This window comes from Salmo salar, chromosome 05 (assembly GCF_965601325.2).
Source record: "Salmo salar chromosome 05, fSalSal1, whole genome shotgun sequence".
In the NCBI taxonomy this organism is placed as follows: Eukaryota; Metazoa; Chordata; class Actinopteri; order Salmoniformes; family Salmonidae; genus Salmo; species Salmo salar.
Genome location: NC_138295.1, coordinates 33,012,488 through 33,030,995, shown reverse-complemented (window position 1 = coordinate 33,030,995; position 18,508 = coordinate 33,012,488). Strand labels below are relative to the sequence as shown.

Below are 18,508 nucleotides of genomic sequence, written 5' to 3'. Positions count from 1 at the left end.
CGAACAAGAGCCATGGAACGGTGATGTCCCATTAGACACCTGGCGCGCTACTTCATGTTGGGTACCCTCGTTCCAATACGTTATAAAAGGCTATGCATTCGTCCACCTTGAATATTATTCATGTTCTGGTTAAAAAAGGCCCTAATGATTTATGCTATACAACGTTTGACATGTTTGAACGAACGGAAATATATTTTTTCCCCTCGTTCATGACGAGAAGTCCGGCTGGCTTACATCATGTGCTAACGAGACGGAGATTTTTGGACATAAATGATGAGCTTTTTTGAACAAAACTACATTCGTTATGGACCTGTGATACCTGGAAGTGACATCTGATGAAGAGAATCAAAGGTAATGGATTATTTACATAGTATTTTCGATTTTAGATCTCCCCAACATGACGTCTAGTCTGTATCGCAACGCGTATTTTTCTGGGCACAGTGCTCAGATTATTGCAAAGTGTGATTTCCCAGTAAGGTTATTTTTAAATCTGGCAAGTTGATTGCGTTCAAAAGATGTAAATCTATAATTCTTTAAATGACAATATAATATTTTACCAATGTTTTCTAATTTTAATTATTTAATTTGTGACGCTGACTTGACTGCCGGTTATTGGAGGGAAACGATTTCCTCAACATCAATGCCATAGTAAAACGCTGTTTTTGTATATAAATATGAACTTGATAGAACTAAAAATGCATGCATTGTCTAACATAATGTCCTAGGAGTGTCATCTGATGGAGATTGTAAAAGGTTAGTGTATCATTTTAGCTGGTTTTATGGTTTTGGTGACCCTGTCTTTGACTTGACAAAACATTACACACAACTCTTGTAAATGTACTGTCCTAACATACTCTAAATTTATGCTTTCGCCGTAAAACCTTTTTGAAATCGTAAAACGTGGTTAGATTAAGGAGATGTTTATCTTTCAAATGGTGTAACATAGTTGTATTTTTGAAAAATTTGAATTTTGACATTTATTTGGATTCAAATTTGCCGCTCTTGAAATGCACCTGCTGTTGATGGAGTGCACCACAGGTGGCACGCTAGCGTCCCACCTAGCCCCAAGAGGTTAAGCGTGCATTGTGTCAAGAAGCAGTGGGCTTGGCGGGGTCGTGTTTCAGGACAACGCGTGGCTCTCGACCTTCACCTCTCCCGAGTCTGTACGGGAGTTGCAGCGATAAAACTGTAACTACCAATTGTATATGACAAAATTGAGGAGAAAAAAAAGTATTCAGTCTTGTGTCAGCTGAACTGTTCTGTCCTCCTCACCTTTGGTCTAATAATTTCCCCATAAACTCGAAACTGTCGCTTTTCAATTGCTACCATGGTTATGAATATGTTTTTTCATATTTCTTCTGTAAGAAACATTTCAATTTAGCCCTATCCAATTAGGGATGATACCAGTAAAGCAATATTTTTTACATGGCAAAAATGAAAACTCTTTGGTCCTTTAAAACCCTGTTTTATGTAAATGATAGTGTGCTGTAGCATGGTAAATAAATAAAGTGAGACTGCGGATGAAAACATTTGGCTTGTTATCCTAAAGAAGCTCAATCTCCTTGGTTTCCCTGCCACGATACCAACGAGTATCGCAATACTGGTATTGTCCCAGCCCTACTTCTCCATATAGGCCAATTCCCACGAGTGTAAAGGGTTAAGTTGACGCAAACTGTTTTTCCATCCCAAAAATGTGCACTCAGACGGCCCGCCTAAGAATTTTCTATAGAGAAAAAACCCTGTAATTAGCTGAAATGACTGTCATTTCCTCCGTATTAAAAAGGGATTGTTCTAGATTTTAGCAATGAAGCCATTTATCTACTTCCCCAGAGTTGGATGAACAGGAATACCCAGCAGGCCAACTGTTCCTGTAGACTTCCAGTCATTGTGCTATCGCTAGTTAGCATTGCCACGTAAAACTCTAACTTCCTTCATACTGGACGCAGAGACATAAAAATGGTATCCATGATGGTAAAAATATTTTCTAAAAACATTGCCAACCCCCTACAGTACCTCGGACCCCTGTTTGAAAACCCCCGTTTGAAAAAAAAAAAAAGTTTGGAAAAACCCCAGTTTGGAAACCCCCAGTTTGAAAACCCCTGTGTTCGGTTAGTAGAGTGTGTGTGTGTGTATGTGTGTGTGTGTGTGTGTGTTGGACAGAGAGAGAGAATATACGCCAGACTGTGTATGCGTGTCCATCTGTGTGTGTATAGAACATCAGATCAGTGTGTTGACAGCGTCGGTGCGTGTGTTTGTAAAGATGTATGAACACATTGTGTTTGTGTGTGACAGCCCGTATATACAGATCGAAGTTTACATTATATAGTATATACTGGATATAAATCTGTGCGTGTGTGTAATGAGTGACCGGTAACTATGTAAAGATGTACATATCAATGTGTGTGTGTGTGTGTGTTCCTGCTGTCCTCATCAGCTCCAATGTGTAGAGCACCTTCTTTCATTACTCCTTTGGCAGAGTGCTGTTGCTTACATGACATAGCCATAATAATAACTCATCCCAGCCTCTACACACACACCAATTTCCTCCCCAAAAAACACGGTCCCAATCCTCCCTCCCTCCACCCCTCCCCGTCCCCTATCTGTTCCATTCCAACACCTCTTCCTCTCCCCCTAACTAACATGATGCTCTGTAACACAGATGTTGCTATGTGATCTTGACACCAGGGTCCTATGCATTAGTGGACACCAAGTGTTACAACAGGAAACGAAAACAAGTGTTTTCTATTGGACAGGATTGTCCCTCACCAGTGTGTCGGCCCTCTTTGTTTAGGTTTTGGAAATTGTGCCTAGTGAATAGACACAGTTATGGCTAACACAGTGGAGTCCAGATCAGTGCAAAGCAAACTCAGGGTAAGTGCAGTGCTGTTTACAAGAGGTGCCAAATTAGTAAACAGATGACTTGTGATTCATCATCAGTGCAATTCACCAGTCCCAATTCAAATACATTATCATTACTTGTTCAACACAGACATTCAACACATTGTCTAAACACTACCAGTCAAAAGTTTGGACACACCTACTCATTCAAGGGTTTTCCCTTATTTTTACTATTTTCTACATTGTAGAGCCTTTATTACAGCAGAGCAAAGATTAAAACTAGCCCAATTTATGAAATTGTTGCGTGAGGCTTGCTGTTCACGGAATCAGTAAGCCATTAACCAAACGCTAAAACAGGCAACAGAAGCAGGATCGGTCTTATTTCTGAAGGTACAGTGCATTCGGAAAGTATTCAGACCCTTTGAATTTTTCCACATTTTGTTACTTTACAGCTTTATTCTAAAATGGACTAAATAATCACCCCATCATTCTACACACAATAGCCTATAATGAAAAAGCACAGATAAATTTATAAAATAAAAACAGAAATACCATATTTATATAAGTATTCAGACCCTTTGCTATGAGACTCGAAATTGAGCTCAGGTGCATCCTGTTTCCATTGATCATCCTTGAGATGTTTCTACAACTTGATTGAGTCCACCTGTGGTAAATTCAATTGATATGACTTGATTTGGAAAGGCGAACACCCGTCTACATAAGGTCCCACAGTTGACACCACATGTCAGAGCAAGAACCAAGGAATTGTCCGTAGAGCTCAGAGACAGAATTGGGAAGGGTACCAAAAGTCTGCAGCATTCAAGGTCCCCAATAACACAGTGGCTTCCATCATTCTTAAATGGAAGAAGTTTGGAACCACCAAGACTCTTCCTAGAGCTGACCGCCCGGTCAAACTGAGCAATCGGAGGTGAAGGGCCTTGGTCTGGGAGGGGAAGTTCTTGAAATTTTCCGCATTGACTGACCTTCATGTCTTAAAGTAATGATGGACTGTCGTTTCTCTTTGCTTATTTGAGCTGTTCGGGCCATAACATGGACTTGGTCTTTTACCAAATAGCCCTATCGTGTGTACACCACCCCTACCTTGTCACAACACAACCGATTGGCTCAAACACATTAAGAAGGAAATAAATTCCACAAATGAACAAGGCACACCTGTTAATGTAAATGCATTCCAGGTGACTACCTTATGAAGATGGTTGAGAGAGTGTGTGCAAAGCTGTCATCAAGGGAAAGGTTGGCTACTTTGAAGAATGTCAAATATATTTTGATTTGTTTAACACTTTTTGGGTTACTACACGATTCCATATGTGTTATTTCATAGTGTTGAGGTCTTCACTATTATTCTACAATGTAGAAAATAGTAAAATAATTAAATGAGTAGGTGTGTCCAAACTTTTGACTGGTACTGTACATGAGAAGTAGGCTGAGGTGGTGTTGAACCAGTGAGGATATTTGGGCTGTCCCCCGACTAAAAAACATCTTGGTCAACTAAGAGTTGTCTGTTCTTTCGACCAATCGAATGGTCTAAATGTATTAAACATTTCTTTTTTCATATATGATTCGATTGACACATCCTATGTTTTAATTAAATCAACTATATGCACTGAGCTTGTCTGAAGCTTAACGGGCACTGTTTGATTAAATAATTAAAAGACAAATAACTAGAGGGAGTTCGACCACAATTGATTTGATTGTGCCGCCTGGCTCAGACTTGCTGACCCGTGTAAAAAAGAAAAGGAAAACAAGACAGCGGGTGACTGTGTGACTAGCACCCGCTGACTCGGTCCTCACTGGTGCAGAGACCACCAGAGAACATCAGTGTTTATCGCGCTGTCCTTTTCTTACGAAAAGTTCTTTTACCGAAATCCCTCATTTGTTTAGGAAAAAAAAATATTCCCTATTCCCTTAACCCTAGGGCCTGACCCATACATTTACAAAACAGTCACATCATAAATAAATTGGTTAAAACAAACTCTGAACACCTTAACACGTGACAGCAAAATGGAAGCAGACGACGTTAAAAATACATTTGAAACGGGGAAATGCTTACTGGTTGCGCAGGAGGTAAAGGGGAAGTCAGATGTGAGGAATACATTTGACTAGTTATGGAAAATACTGGAGATCAAGAAAAAGAAGGTATGGAGCAAGCGCTGCGTGCACATCAGGGCTGTGTGTGCGCCAAACAGGTGCTGTTAGATTACAATATAATTTCAGACCGTTTGGAACAATGTAAACACAAAATAAATGATGGGCGTACCAGTTGGAACGTTTTTAGTTTTTTTGTAAAGCCTTTATTACAGCAAAGACTAAAAACAGTCACATTCATTCGTGAATGCAATTTCTGAAACGGAATGGTTTAGGCCAATTTATTATCTACGCTAATTATTCAATGGTCACTTTGTTATTTTAAAACTAAAATGCTTGATAACATTTCACATCATGAATGACCCGTATGCTGTTTGATGACATGAACAAATAAATGATTGATTGTTACAATAGGCCTATATTTCAATACTTATAGGCTAAGTAAATTACAATATTAAGACTAAACAGGTCGCACTCTTAGGCCGACAGCTCGATGGTGGTTATACAAGGCTGCTATACTAAGCCTACTAATAATAATGAAAGTACTTATTATAATGATAGTAATAACAAAAAGGAGCTCTAATAATAACCCTCCTTTTTCTTTGAAGCATCATTTTTCTGATAATTTGTAACAGATTAAACAATACTAAATCAATTCAAAAATAATACCAGAGAGGCTGGTCTAACGCAAAGAAAAGTGTAGAGCCTTTATTACAGCAGAGCAAAGATTAAAAACAGCCCAATTTATGAAATTGTTGCGTGAGGCTTGCTGTTCACGGAATCAGTAAGCTATTAACCAAACGCTAAAACAGGCAACAGAAGCAGGATTGGTCTTATTTCTGTAGGTACAGTGCATTCGGAAAGTATTCAGACCCTTAGAATTTTCCCACATTGTTACTTTAAAGCTTTATTCTAAAATGGACCCCCCCCCATCAATCTACACACAATAGCCTATAATGAAAAAGCACAGATTTTTTTTAAATCTTTACAAATTTATAAAATAAAAACAGAAATACCATATTTATATAAGTATTCAGACCCTTTGCTATGAGACTCGAAATTGAGCTCAGGTGCATCCTTGAGATGTTTCTACAACTTGATTGAGTCCACCTGTGGTAAATTCAATTGGTATGACTTGATTTGGAAAGGCGAACGCCGGTCCCACAGTTGACACCACATGTCAGAGCAAGAACCAAGCCATGAGGTAGAAGGAATTGTCCGTAGAGCTCAGAGACAGAATTGGGAAGGGTACCAAAAATGTCTGCAGGATTCAAGGTCCCCAATAACACAGTGGCTTCCATCATTCTTAAATGGAAGAAGTTTAGAACCACCAAGACTCTTCCTAGAGCTGACCGCCCGGTCAAACTGAGCAATCGGAGGTGAAGGGCCTTGGTCTGGGAGGTGACCAAGAACCCGATGATCGCTGACAGAGCTCCAGAGTTCCTCTGTGGAGATGGGAGAACCTTCCAGAAGGACAACCATCTCTGCAGTACTCCACCAATCAGCCTGAATGCCAAGCGTCACGTCTGGAGGATACCTGGCACCATCGCTACAGTGAAGCATGGTGGTGGCAACATCATGCTGTGGGGATGTTTTTGAGCGGCAGGGACTGGGAGACTAGTCAGGATTAGGTTTGCACCTTTTGGGGAATATTCAGAGGTGGAAACTTTCCGTGGGAATTAACGGGAATATATGCAAATTAATATTAATACCATTTAAAATGTAGATTTTTTTTGCATTGGATATAATTACCACATCATATGGAGACAGAAACATTTTACCTTATCATAAGCAGACATAATTGCAAATGACTAAATCTGTCCAATAGAAATTTAAAAAAACGATTGAGTTATGAATTTAACTTTAATTAAATGAGTGGACACTTCACAAGGGATGATTTCACTGAACAACAAAAGGGAATATTGAATGATCCATCGCATCTCCCAAAATCATTTTCAACGTACATCTGTAAAATGACAGTGTAGAACCTAAAGCTTTGGTTGTCCACGTCTTCTCCCTGGACCTCCTCAATGTCCACCTCTTGAACATCAGACTGAGGCCTCATCTTCACTGTCACGTTCCAACCTCGTTGAGGATGGCTCGTTGTCAGGATCAAAATACCTCAAATTTGCCCGGATGGCCACCAATTTTTCAACCCTTGTACTGGTCAGCCTGTTGCGTGCTTTGGTGTGTGTGTTCCAAACAAGGACCAGTTACGCTCCGAGGCGGCTGATGTTGGTGGGATTTGGAGGATGATGGGAGGCAACAGGGGAAAGAGCCTCAGAGCCTCCCTTCCACCAGGTGGCTGATGAGATATGTTGGCACGACTGCCATGTTGCATCTCCATCCCAAAGCCCTTGCTTGGAAGTGTACTTCACCAGACTGCCAAGAACCTTGCCCTCATCCAGGCCAAGGTGGCGAGACGTGGTAGTGATGACACCATAGGCCTTGTTGATCTCTGCACCAGACAGGATGCTCTTGCCAGCATGCTTGGGATCCAACATGTATGCTGCAGCGTGTATGGGATTCAGGCAGAAGTCTTCACGCTTTTGGATGCATTTCAGAACTGCAGTTTCCTCTGCTTGGAGCAACAGTGAAGTGGGCAGGGCAGTACGGATTTCTTCTCTTACATCTGCAAGCAGAGTCTAAACATCAGACAGAATGGCATTGTCTCCCTCAATCCATGCAATGGCTACTATTATAGGTTTCAGGAGTTTCAAGCTGCTTACCACTCTCTCTCAAAATACATCATCCAGGAGGATCCCCTTGATAGGGCTGTCCATATCGGCAGACTGTGATATGGCCATTTCTTGGAGAGACTCCTTCCCCTCCAGGAGACTGTCAAACATGATGATGACACCACCCCAACGAGTGTTGCTGGGCAGCTTCAATGTGGTGCTCTTATTCCTCTCACTTTGCTTGGCGAGGTAGATTGCTTGATGACCCTTCACATACCTAACCATTTCCTTGGCTCTCTTGAAGAGTGTATCGATTGTTTTCAGTGCCATGATGTCCTTGAGGAGCATATTCAATGCATGAGCCGCACAGCCAATGGGTGTGATGTGAGGGTAGGACTCCTCCACTTTAGACCAAGCAGCCTTCATGGTCGCAGCATTGTCTGTCACCAGTACAAATACCTTCTGTGGTCCAAGGTCATTGATGACTGCCTTCAGCTCATCTGCAATGTAGAGACCGGTGTGTCTGTTGTCCCTTGTGTCTGTGCTCTTGTAGAATACTGGTGAGGGGTGGAGATGTAGTTAATTGCTTGCCCATGAACATTAGACCACCCATCAGAGATGATTGTGATACAGTCTGCTTTCTCAATGATTTGCTTGACCTTCACTTGAACTCTGTTGAACTCTGCATCCAGCAAATTAGTAGATAAAGTATGTCTGGTTGGAGGGGTGTATGCTGGGTGAAGAACATTCAGAAATCTCTTCCAATACACATTGCCTGTGAGCATCAGAGGTGAACCAGTTGCATACACAGCTCGAGCAAGACATTCATCAGCATTTATCTGACAACGTTCCTCAATTGAGTCAAAAACACTTCAGATTCCAGGACGATCATGAGCTGTTGCTATCGATAAGGTGTCTGATTCATCATTTTCACCTTGAATAGAAGTAGAGGGACTTTTGTCAGAGGTTGCTTGTTGTGAGCACTGAGGGAACTTTATGCACTTGGCCAGATGATTCTGCATCTTCATTGCATTCTTCACATGATTTGACACAGCTTTTCCATCTACATTAGCTGCAGTGAAATGTCTCCACACATCAGCTAGTGCCTGTGGCATTGTCCTGTACTGACTAAAGGGTCGGAATACTTATGTAAAATTTAAAAAATGTCCTTCCTTTTCATACATTTGCAGAAATGTATAAACACCTCATTAATGCTTTGTCATTATGGGGTATTGTGTATGGATTTGAAGGGGGAAAAACTATTTAATCCATTTTAGAATAAGGCTGTAATGAAACAAAATTTGGAAAAAGTCAAGGGGTCTGAATACTTTTCGAATGCACTGATATATATATATATATATGATTTATAAAGCCAGGCACATAACAGTTAGGCTATTGATTATAGACCTATTATAAACCTATTAAGTTGGGGTTTCCTCTCTCTTCACTTTTCTTAGACAATTAAGGCAAGTGCTGTTTTCTCTTCTCCTAACTCTGCTGCTGTCTCCACCGCATTATTCTCAACACCAATATGCTGGTTAACTTTGCTATTAGGCACATAGCAACATGGTCTAGGCGACAATTCAACAGCACATTGATGTGTTTCAGAAACGCGGACCACTATCCAACGGGGGAGAAAGAGCATTTGTTATAAAATAATATAATTTTTTATTTGTGTTACACCATTGTTCTTACATAATATAACCTGTTATGGCTAGGGGGCAGTATTTTCACGGCTGGATAAAAAACGTACCCGATTTAATCTGGTTACTACTCCTGCCCAGTAACTAGAATATGCATATAATTATTGGCTTTGGATAGAAAACACCCTAAAGTTTCTAAAACTGTTTGAATGGTGTCTGTGAGTATAACAGAACTCATATGGCAGGCAAAAACCTGAGAAGATTTCATGCAGGAAGTGGCCTGTCTGACAAGGTGTCGTTCTTCTTGTCTCTGTTTATTGAAGAGTGAGGATCTTAGCTGTCCCGTGACACTTCCTACGGCTGCCATAGGCTCTCAGAAGGCGGCAAAATACTGAATCGTGGCTTTGCAGGCTCTGGCTGAAACAAAGTAGCGCGTTTGGATAGTGGCTGGTTACAGTACTGTGAGACTCAGGCTCGTGCCCGCGTCGACCGAAAGCTTTGTTTTCTTTCCTCTGTTTAGCTAAATGGACATTCCCGGTCGGAATATTATTGCTTTTTTACGAGAAAAATGGCATAAAAATGGATTTTAAACAGCGGTTGACATGCTTCGAAGTACGGTAATGGAATATTTAGATTTTTTTTGTCACGAATTGCGCCATGCGCGCGACCCTTCTTTACCATTCGGATAGTGTCTGGGACGCACTAACAAAACGCCGCTATTCGGATATAACGATGGATTATTTTGGACCAAACCAACATTTGTTATTGAAGTAGCAGTCCTGGGAGTGCATTCTGACGAAGACAACAAAAGGTAATCAAACTTTTATAATAGTAAATCTGATATTGGTGAGTGCTAAACTTGCCGGGTGTCTAAATAGCTAGCCCGTGATGGCTGGGCTATGTACTTAGATTATTGCAAAATGTGCTTTCACCAAAAAGCTATTTTAAAAATCGGACATATCGAGTGCATAGAGGAGTTCTGTATCTATAATTCTTAAAATATTTGTTATGCTTTTTGTGAACGTTTATCGTGAGTAATTTAGTAAATTGTTAGCAAATTCCCCGGAAGTTTGCGGGTGGTATGCTAGTTCTGAACGTCACATGCTAATGTAAAAAGCTGTTTTTTGATATAAATATGAACTTGATTGAACAAAACATGCATGTATTGTATAACATAATGTCCTAGGGTTGTCATCTGATGAAGATCATCAAAGGTTAGTGCTGCATTTAGCTGTCTTCTGGGTTTTTGTGACATTATATGCTAGCTTGAAAAATGGGTGTCTGATTATTTCTGGCTTGGTACTCTGCTGACATAATCTAATGTTTTGCTTTCGCTGTAAAGCCTTTTTGAAATCGGACAGTGTGGTTAGATAAAGGAGAGTCTTGTCTTTAAAATGCTGTGAAATAGTCATATGTTTGAAAAATTGAAGTTTTTGTATTTTTGAGGAATTTGTAATTCGCGCCACGCCTATCATTGATATTGGAGCAGGTGTTCCGCTAGCGGAACTTCTAGATGTAAGAGGTTAACCAAATGCAATTTCAATATCACGTCTTAGTGATGGACTGTGCCATCCCCACAGCCTCCACAATGGATCAGTCCACTCAGACTGGTGCCAATCAGACTGATGCATTGTACACAAAGATTTTCTTTATTTTTTATGTTGCTACTGCTCGATTAAAGAAATCTCGGTCGACCAACAGCCTATCGACCAAATAATCCACCAGTCGACAACAATGGGGTCAGTCCTAGAGGACATAGAGGGTGAACACATCAAAGTGACTGACTCGCTGGCTGCTCCACTAACCAATGTTTGAATTCCTCACCAGTGACAGTGTGACACTGTTGTCTAAACCCTCAGTCAGAAGATCCCATCTTCAAAAATACAATGATTACCCTCAGGAGACCAGCTTTCCTTCTCTCTCTCTCTCTCTGTAGCAGCTTACCTCAGGAGATCTGGTGCAGCACTGGTAAGGCTAGATTATATACACATGCACTCACATTCACACACGCAGAGACACACAGATCCACTCTTGCACAATACACAGTCACGTGTGAACAGATCAACGGACTTATCTAAAAAGCTCACCCGACACCTACCCACACAGAACTCACAAATGAACACAAAACCACAGCCGTCGCTCACGCCACCATTTTCAAACAAATTCTCTCACTCGTTCACACACCGCCTCACCGTGTCTCTGAAGCCGTCATATTTGTAGACGTGTCCGTTGCTGGTTGCCAGTTTGATGCCGTGTCCCAGACACACACGCCTCCATGTGGCCACAGACAGCTCTGCTGCCGGGATGTTGTCCACCTTCCCGGTCTTACTGCTCTTATACACCACATTCTGCTTACTGAACCGCAGACGACCGTCGTTCTGCAGAGAGACCACACACACATAAATACACTTAGGTTACTGCGATTGACACATTTCCTGTTAGCTAGACGCTGAGTTTTGGTTGGTGCCAGAGCTAGATTGTGGCAATTTATTTGTATAATCATTACAACACTCAATTTTCCTTGGCTAAAAAGAAAACACGAAGCAAAGACTTCACTCTATGTTCCTTTAAAACCTACTTTTGTCAAATATAATGTGCTATTGCTTGCAAATAAACAAATGTGACTCTGGGTGACAACATACAAGTTGTTGCTAACATTAGGACTGTTTTCCTCAAGGAATTAAGTCCTCTTCATACTGGTATAGTGCCAACCCTAATATCCATGTCTACTTCTATCCTGGTCCTGGAGACCCACAGGGCGTGCAGGCATTTGTTCTACATTGATCCCAGGCAGGCCTAACACACCTGATTGAATTAATCAGGGACCGGTTTTCCAAAAGCATCTTAAGGCTAAGTTCGTCATTAGAACCTTTGTAGGAGCATCGTTAAAATCTCCGAGCAGTTTCCCCAAAACCTTTGTTACTAAAGTTGCAATTGAAAACGCGTGTTATTTACCGACTGCCTCAGACCGCTATTAAAACAGCTAAGTGCATCGTTAAATGCTTTTTTTGTCCTTCCGCGTCACTTTATAGACAGAATATCTCAGCTAAACATAGAATCCAGATGTTTATCTGTCTCTGTGACCGCGGGTAACTTCAGAACGAAGTTGACTACACATAGAATGTTGCCAATGTCTCTGCAATTGTTACAAACAAGCAAAGGATAAACAGATGCTTCAAATGAAAACCAAGATGACAGTAAAAGATAAATACAGTAGGCTACATACATAGGCCTATATATTTCAATCATATTGAAATCAATTTCACGTTCAGCCAATCTAGTTCTATTTTGTTGGCTAGCATACTGTCTGTCATTTTTGCGTCAATCCATATTTAATGATGTGTAACATGTGCACAATGTGCCAAATCGGTGACTTATTGCAATATTATTGGGAAAGCATTAGAATAGCTAGTTACTGACCCAGGATCCCTTGGATTCATGGTAGATCTCGTTGAACTCCAGCGTGTCTCCCATCTCTGCCTCTGCAAGAAGTGATGCTCAACTGAGGACACAGAGGAAGATCATGTCCAACAGTTAGCAAGCTAGCAATGTCAATTCAGAGGAGCCCAAGTTGTAATATATCTAGCTATTTTGCTAATTCCTCTGAGAGTCAACAGCTGACACAGACTGTCGTTGCTATTTCATTTAATATCTAGCTAGTTAGCTAGCTTCGCAAAATCAAAACATGTATTTAGGCTATGTAATTAGCCAATAACAGCATCCGCTAGCGTGACAACTCAATGCGGTTATAAAGGCTTAGTAGTAAGTGAACAACAATGAGCAAGCTGCTTTATTTGTGGCTAGAACATGTAGATATTAACTAGCTATCCATCGTAAAACGTTAGATAGCTGGACATGTAACGAGATGGCTAGTAAATGGATGCCAGTCGAGTGTGGCTAGCATGCTAGCTGGCTAGTGATGATGTTGAGTTGCTTCGATAACTATTTGATTCCTATGGATCAATAGTAGCTAGGACAATTTTACTTGTCTAATTTATCTGGTTTTATACACATATATTTGCAATCCACTATTTATCTCCCTAAATAAAAAGAACAAAAACTTGATGTCTTACTGTGAATGTGATGAGGAGACCTCGCCGTTTCCCGCGTGAAGCGTCAAGGCAAGAGCTGACGTCACCGGAAACAATCCATGCTACTTTTGCATTTACTTCCGTTTCGTTCTTCTTACCAGAAAATAACACTTTTTAAAGATGTTCGGCTGTGTTGGTCTTTCGCCTGACACTAACATAAATAACTTGGCTTCCTCTAGAAACAGGTGAGAATCGTTTAATACGAAAGCTTTCAGTCTTTAGTTAGGCTTGTTTTATGAAACGCAACCCTCATCGTTTTCAGAACCGCCTGCAATGACTACTCACCACCATTAAGGGGTGCACGCAGCAACCTGTTAAAATAATTGTTCACTGTGGATGGATGATGATAAAGCCACCGGTCGGCCATATTGGCACTCCCCAGTAGGAGCAGTCCTCTGTAGGAATGAATGGAATTCTACTGTATTTCAATGAAACGTTTAAAGGACAAAATTACATGTATTTAAGTATTGTTTTGTTGTAGTGGGGGCAGCAACATTAGTAATCTCAAAAAGTATACTTAGCTGACATAATAATTAAAAAGTATGCATTTAATAGAATAAATGTGGCAAAAACAAATGCATTTCTAAAGCTTCCAAAATATATTTTTTACAATGGTGGGGAGTGCCAAGATGGTCTGTGCTATCCGGGATCTTTGGGACATCCCTACCCCATTGAAGTTGACATGTAAAATGGTCAGGGTTAGGTAAGGGTAGGGACATCTTGAACGTGGAGGCACGGTGGCTTCAACGCGGCGCCCCCTATTGGTCATCTAGAGTATATATAAATCATTGGACCCATCCCAAAGAGCCTACTGTACCACTTTGGCAAAGGAATTACACTGATAGGTTACTAAAATCTTGTAAAATCTTGTTCCACTGACTTGCCTTGATCCAATATCAACATACTATGTTATATGAATCCTATGAGCAGACACATATCAATGTTTTGTTAATAATTAAATATTAGTTTTTAAATGGTTAGATTTAACATTGGTGTCTCTCTCTCTCTCTCTCTCTCTCTCTCTCACACACATACACATTCATCAATCGCAGCTCACACTCTGGGTACACAATGGCACACGTTAACTGACAGGTGGAAGTGAGAGCAGATCAGACTAGTCTAACTGTCAATAATGCTAATGCCAAAGGAATGAATGTTACACAAAGGAGAAAAGTATGAGTGAAGCAGGCAAACATTCACATAGGCATTTACATACACACACACCTAAATACACAGTGACCACACACAGACATCACACTCTATTCATAGACCCTATTCACTTAACTTTAATTCAAGTGGGCTGTTTTAATTTGCTGAGGTATATTGCATTGACATGACATGTAGGCCTTACAACTCTCCTGATGAAACATCATGGGAATAAAATAAGTATATGATTGATGAAAAGGAAGAATCACTGAGAGATAGAAATTGTTTGTGACAAGTTCCAGTCATCCCAGCTAGCACATTTGGTTCATTGGAAGTTGTGGGAACGTACATTTTTGGTTTCACATTGGTTCTGGGAACGAAGTCATACGTTTTCTAACCGGTAAAACAGAATGTTTTTTAAACGTTCTGACAACAAAAGTGAAAATGTCACCTGTTCTGGTTTCAGGGTGGTTCTGAGAACGTTTTACTATGGTTCCCTTAAAGTTTTCCTGGGAGTTTTTATTAACGTTCTGAGAACGGAACTTATAGGTTATTTGAAGAGAACATGTTTCAATAAGACTTTTAATAACACTCCTAGCTTAGTTTGGGTTAACTGATTTGAACACCAAACAGACAGGACACATGGAAAATCATTTGCTTGGGCATTAATCAGGCAAACACATTTCTTTTTTATTGTAGCACTACATCAATGAGATTTGAACTTGTAAACTTCTGATTACTATTCATGGAATTAGTCCCCTTCCACTTCTTTTTTTACTCATAGAAATCTGTTCATTTTAGTCTAGTCAAACAGACCCAATTTCAAAGGAAACAAGCACTCATTAAGATCAGGTGTGGCCAATTAATGGGTGAGGCCAACACACATAAGCACACTTAAAGGAAAGGTTGCACGCTATATAGTCTACAAATCTGATAACATAGATTGATCATATTCCATCTAAATGGTCTTAATGCAAAAGTTTATATTTTAAAATTATACACTTCTATTTTTGCAATTTGAATTACATTTATAAAAAACTCCTATACCAACTATACACTGCGGCTTTGATGTCAAGAAGGAACAGCCTGCTCTTGGCTTCGGCGATGTAGGCCAATCGGGCAAGTAGGTACTAAAGTGCCAAAAGAGTTTTGTCATGTTGTTGCTAGTAGATGATTTAAAAAAGTAAGGTAACCTAGTGGTTAGAGTGTTGGGCCAGTAACCAAAAGATTGCTGGATAGAATCCCTGAGCTGACAAGGATAAAATCTGTGGTTTTGCCCGAGCAAGGCAGTTAACCCACTGTTCCCTGGGAGCCGAAGACGTGGATGTTGATTAAGGCAGCCGCCCGCACCTCTCTGATTCAGAGGGGTTGGGTTAAATGCGGAAGACACATTTCAGTTAAATGCATTCAGTTGTACAACTGACTAGGTATCCCCCTTTCCCTTTCCCATCTAAGTGCACCGGGCCATGCAAAATGAACTGGCCCACTTAGATCTATCTAGCATGGTGTTTGGGGATGGAATGAGCAAGCAATCTACAACAACTCCATCAACACTGCACATTTAGCAGAAATGAATGGTCAAATACTTATTGGATTAATGTCATTGTTTCTTTCAAAGTATGTCTTTATTTAACCTGTTGGGTCTAGGGGGCAGCATTTGCACGTCTGGATAAAAAAAATGTACCCGATTTAATCTGGTTACTAATCCTACCCAGTAACTAGAATATGCATATACTTATTATATATGGATAGAAAACACTCTAAAGTTTCCAAAACTGTTTGAATGGTGTCTGTGAGTATAACAGAACTCATTTGGCAGGCAAAACCCTGAGACATTTTCTGACAGGAAGTGGATACCTGATGTGTTGTATTGACTTTAAAGCTATCCCATTGAAAGACACAGGGGTTTAGGAATATTTTGGCACTTCCTATTGCTTCCACTAGATGTCACCAGCCTTTACAAAGTGTTTTGAGTCTTCTGGAGGGAGATCTGACCGAACAAGAGCCATGGAACGGTGATGTCCCATTAGACACCTGGCGCGCTACTTCATGTTGGGTACCCTCGTTCCAATACGTTATAAAAGGCTATGCATTCGTCCACCTTGAATATTATTCATGTTCTGGTTAAAAAAGGCCCTAATGATTTATGCTATACAACGTTTGACATGTTTGAACGAACGGAAATATATTTTTTCCCCTCGTTCATGACGAGAAGTCCGGCTGGCTTACATCATGTGCTAACGAGACGGAGATTTTTGGACATAAATGATGAGCTTTTTTGAACAAAACTACATTCGTTATGGACCTGTGATACCTGGAAGTGACATCTGATGAAGAGAATCAAAGGTAATGGATTATTTACATAGTATTTTCGATTTTAGATCTCCCCAACATGACGTCTAGTCTGTATCGCAACGCGTATTTTTCTGGGCACAGTGCTCAGATTATTGCAAAGTGTGATTTCCCAGTAAGGTTATTTTTAAATCTGGCAAGTTGATTGCGTTCAAAAGATGTAAATCTATAATTCTTTAAATGACAATATAATATTTTAACAATGTTTTCTAATTTTAATTATTTAATTTCTGACGCTGACTTGACTGCCGGTTATTGGAGGGAAACGATTTCCTCAACATCAATGCCATAGTAAAACGCTGTTTTTGTATATAAATATGAACTTGATAGAACTAAAAATGCATGCATTGTCTAACATAATGTCCTAGGAGTGTCATCTGATGGAGATTGTAAAAGGTTAGTGTATCATTTTAGCTGGTTTTATGGTTTTGGTGACCCTGTCTTTGACTTGACAAAACATTACACACAACTCTTGTAAATGTACTGTCCTAACATACTCTAAATTTATGCTTTCGCCGTAAAACCTTTTTGAAATCGTAAAACGTGGTTAGATTAAGGAGATGTTTATCTTTCAAATGGTGTAACATAGTTGTATTTTTGAAAAATTTGAATTTTGACATTTATTTGGATTCAAATTTGCCGCTCTTGAAATGCACCTGCTGTTGATGGAGTGCACCACAGGTGGCACGCTAGCGTCCCACCTAGCCCCAAGAGGTTAACTTGCCTAATCTTTATTGGCCAATATAACTTGAAGGATATCGTGGTAGCCAATGTCTGTGTACATTATACCTGGATTTACTCTTACTGCTGCTAGTAACGTTAGCACTCAGAAATATGTGCCAGCACTAATTTTGGGTGTTGGTACTGTTTATATTTAGGTGCAGGTTCTCCACGATACTTTGGAGCTCAAGCAGTAGAACATTTGAGTTGCCGGGTACTCAGCTCCAGTGAGCTCCTGCCCAAGCCAAGCACTCAATTGAACCATGAGGAAACCTGTAGGAAACATTATGCTGAAGTACTGAAATTCCCACCAAAGAAAAATATGGTTCCCAGAACGTTATGTGCTAGCTGGTTATCCTGCGGCATTCCCAGAACATGGTGGGGATGTTGTATGCAAAATAACCATAGCACAACACTCTCACCAAGCTCTAAGAAACATGGTTCTCAGAACGTTATGTGCTAGCTGGGGTGGCTCCTTCAAGTTTTGCCTATGCGTCAATTTGGTGAATCACCAGGAGGATAAAGAAATAAAGGAAAAGAGGGATGGGAGGAGGAAAGGAGGGGGACAGAAAAACTTTCTCCCTCCTTACAAAAACCATCCGCAGGCAGTCTGTCACACAGACCATACGCCCGTCAAGTCTACGGACCGTCAACGTCAGCCTGGCGGATTTGGTGCGCACACCTCGGCTTGGATAGACAGGGACCCACCGATGGAATTCGGTGTTATCGATATTTTTTTATCAACTCACACATTTTTCATTAGAGAAGGTGTGAATTCTACGTACCCAGGATTCAGAAATGTATTTTTTCAAGAGAATATATTTAAAATTGGACTAATCAAGGACAAATTAAAGTCGAATAGGTTAAACTAACAAAAGAGGATACGAATTCATCATTACGCAATTTGGCAAGTTGTCTTTGGATTAAAGCCTTG

General features: G+C 40.4%; 1 protein-coding gene across 2 annotated transcripts in view; it reads right to left on the bottom strand.

Moving 5' to 3' along the window:
* The window catches only part of ssrp1a (structure specific recognition protein 1a), a 30,392-nt gene extending 16,956 nt beyond the window's left edge, over positions 1-13,436 (bottom strand). For both annotated transcript variants that reach the window (XM_045718090.2, XM_045718092.2), the window contains exons 1-3: positions 13,339-13,436; positions 12,686-12,767; positions 11,458-11,643 (exon numbers count right to left, since the gene is read on the bottom strand). In XM_045718090.2, coding sequence (XP_045574046.1) covers positions 11,458-11,643; positions 12,686-12,739 — 240 coding nt within the window. In that variant the 5' untranslated portion in view covers positions 12,740-12,767; positions 13,339-13,436. The remainder of the gene's footprint in view (positions 1-11,457; positions 11,644-12,685; positions 12,768-13,338) is intronic.
* Positions 13,437-18,508: the final 5,072 nt, after the last annotated feature.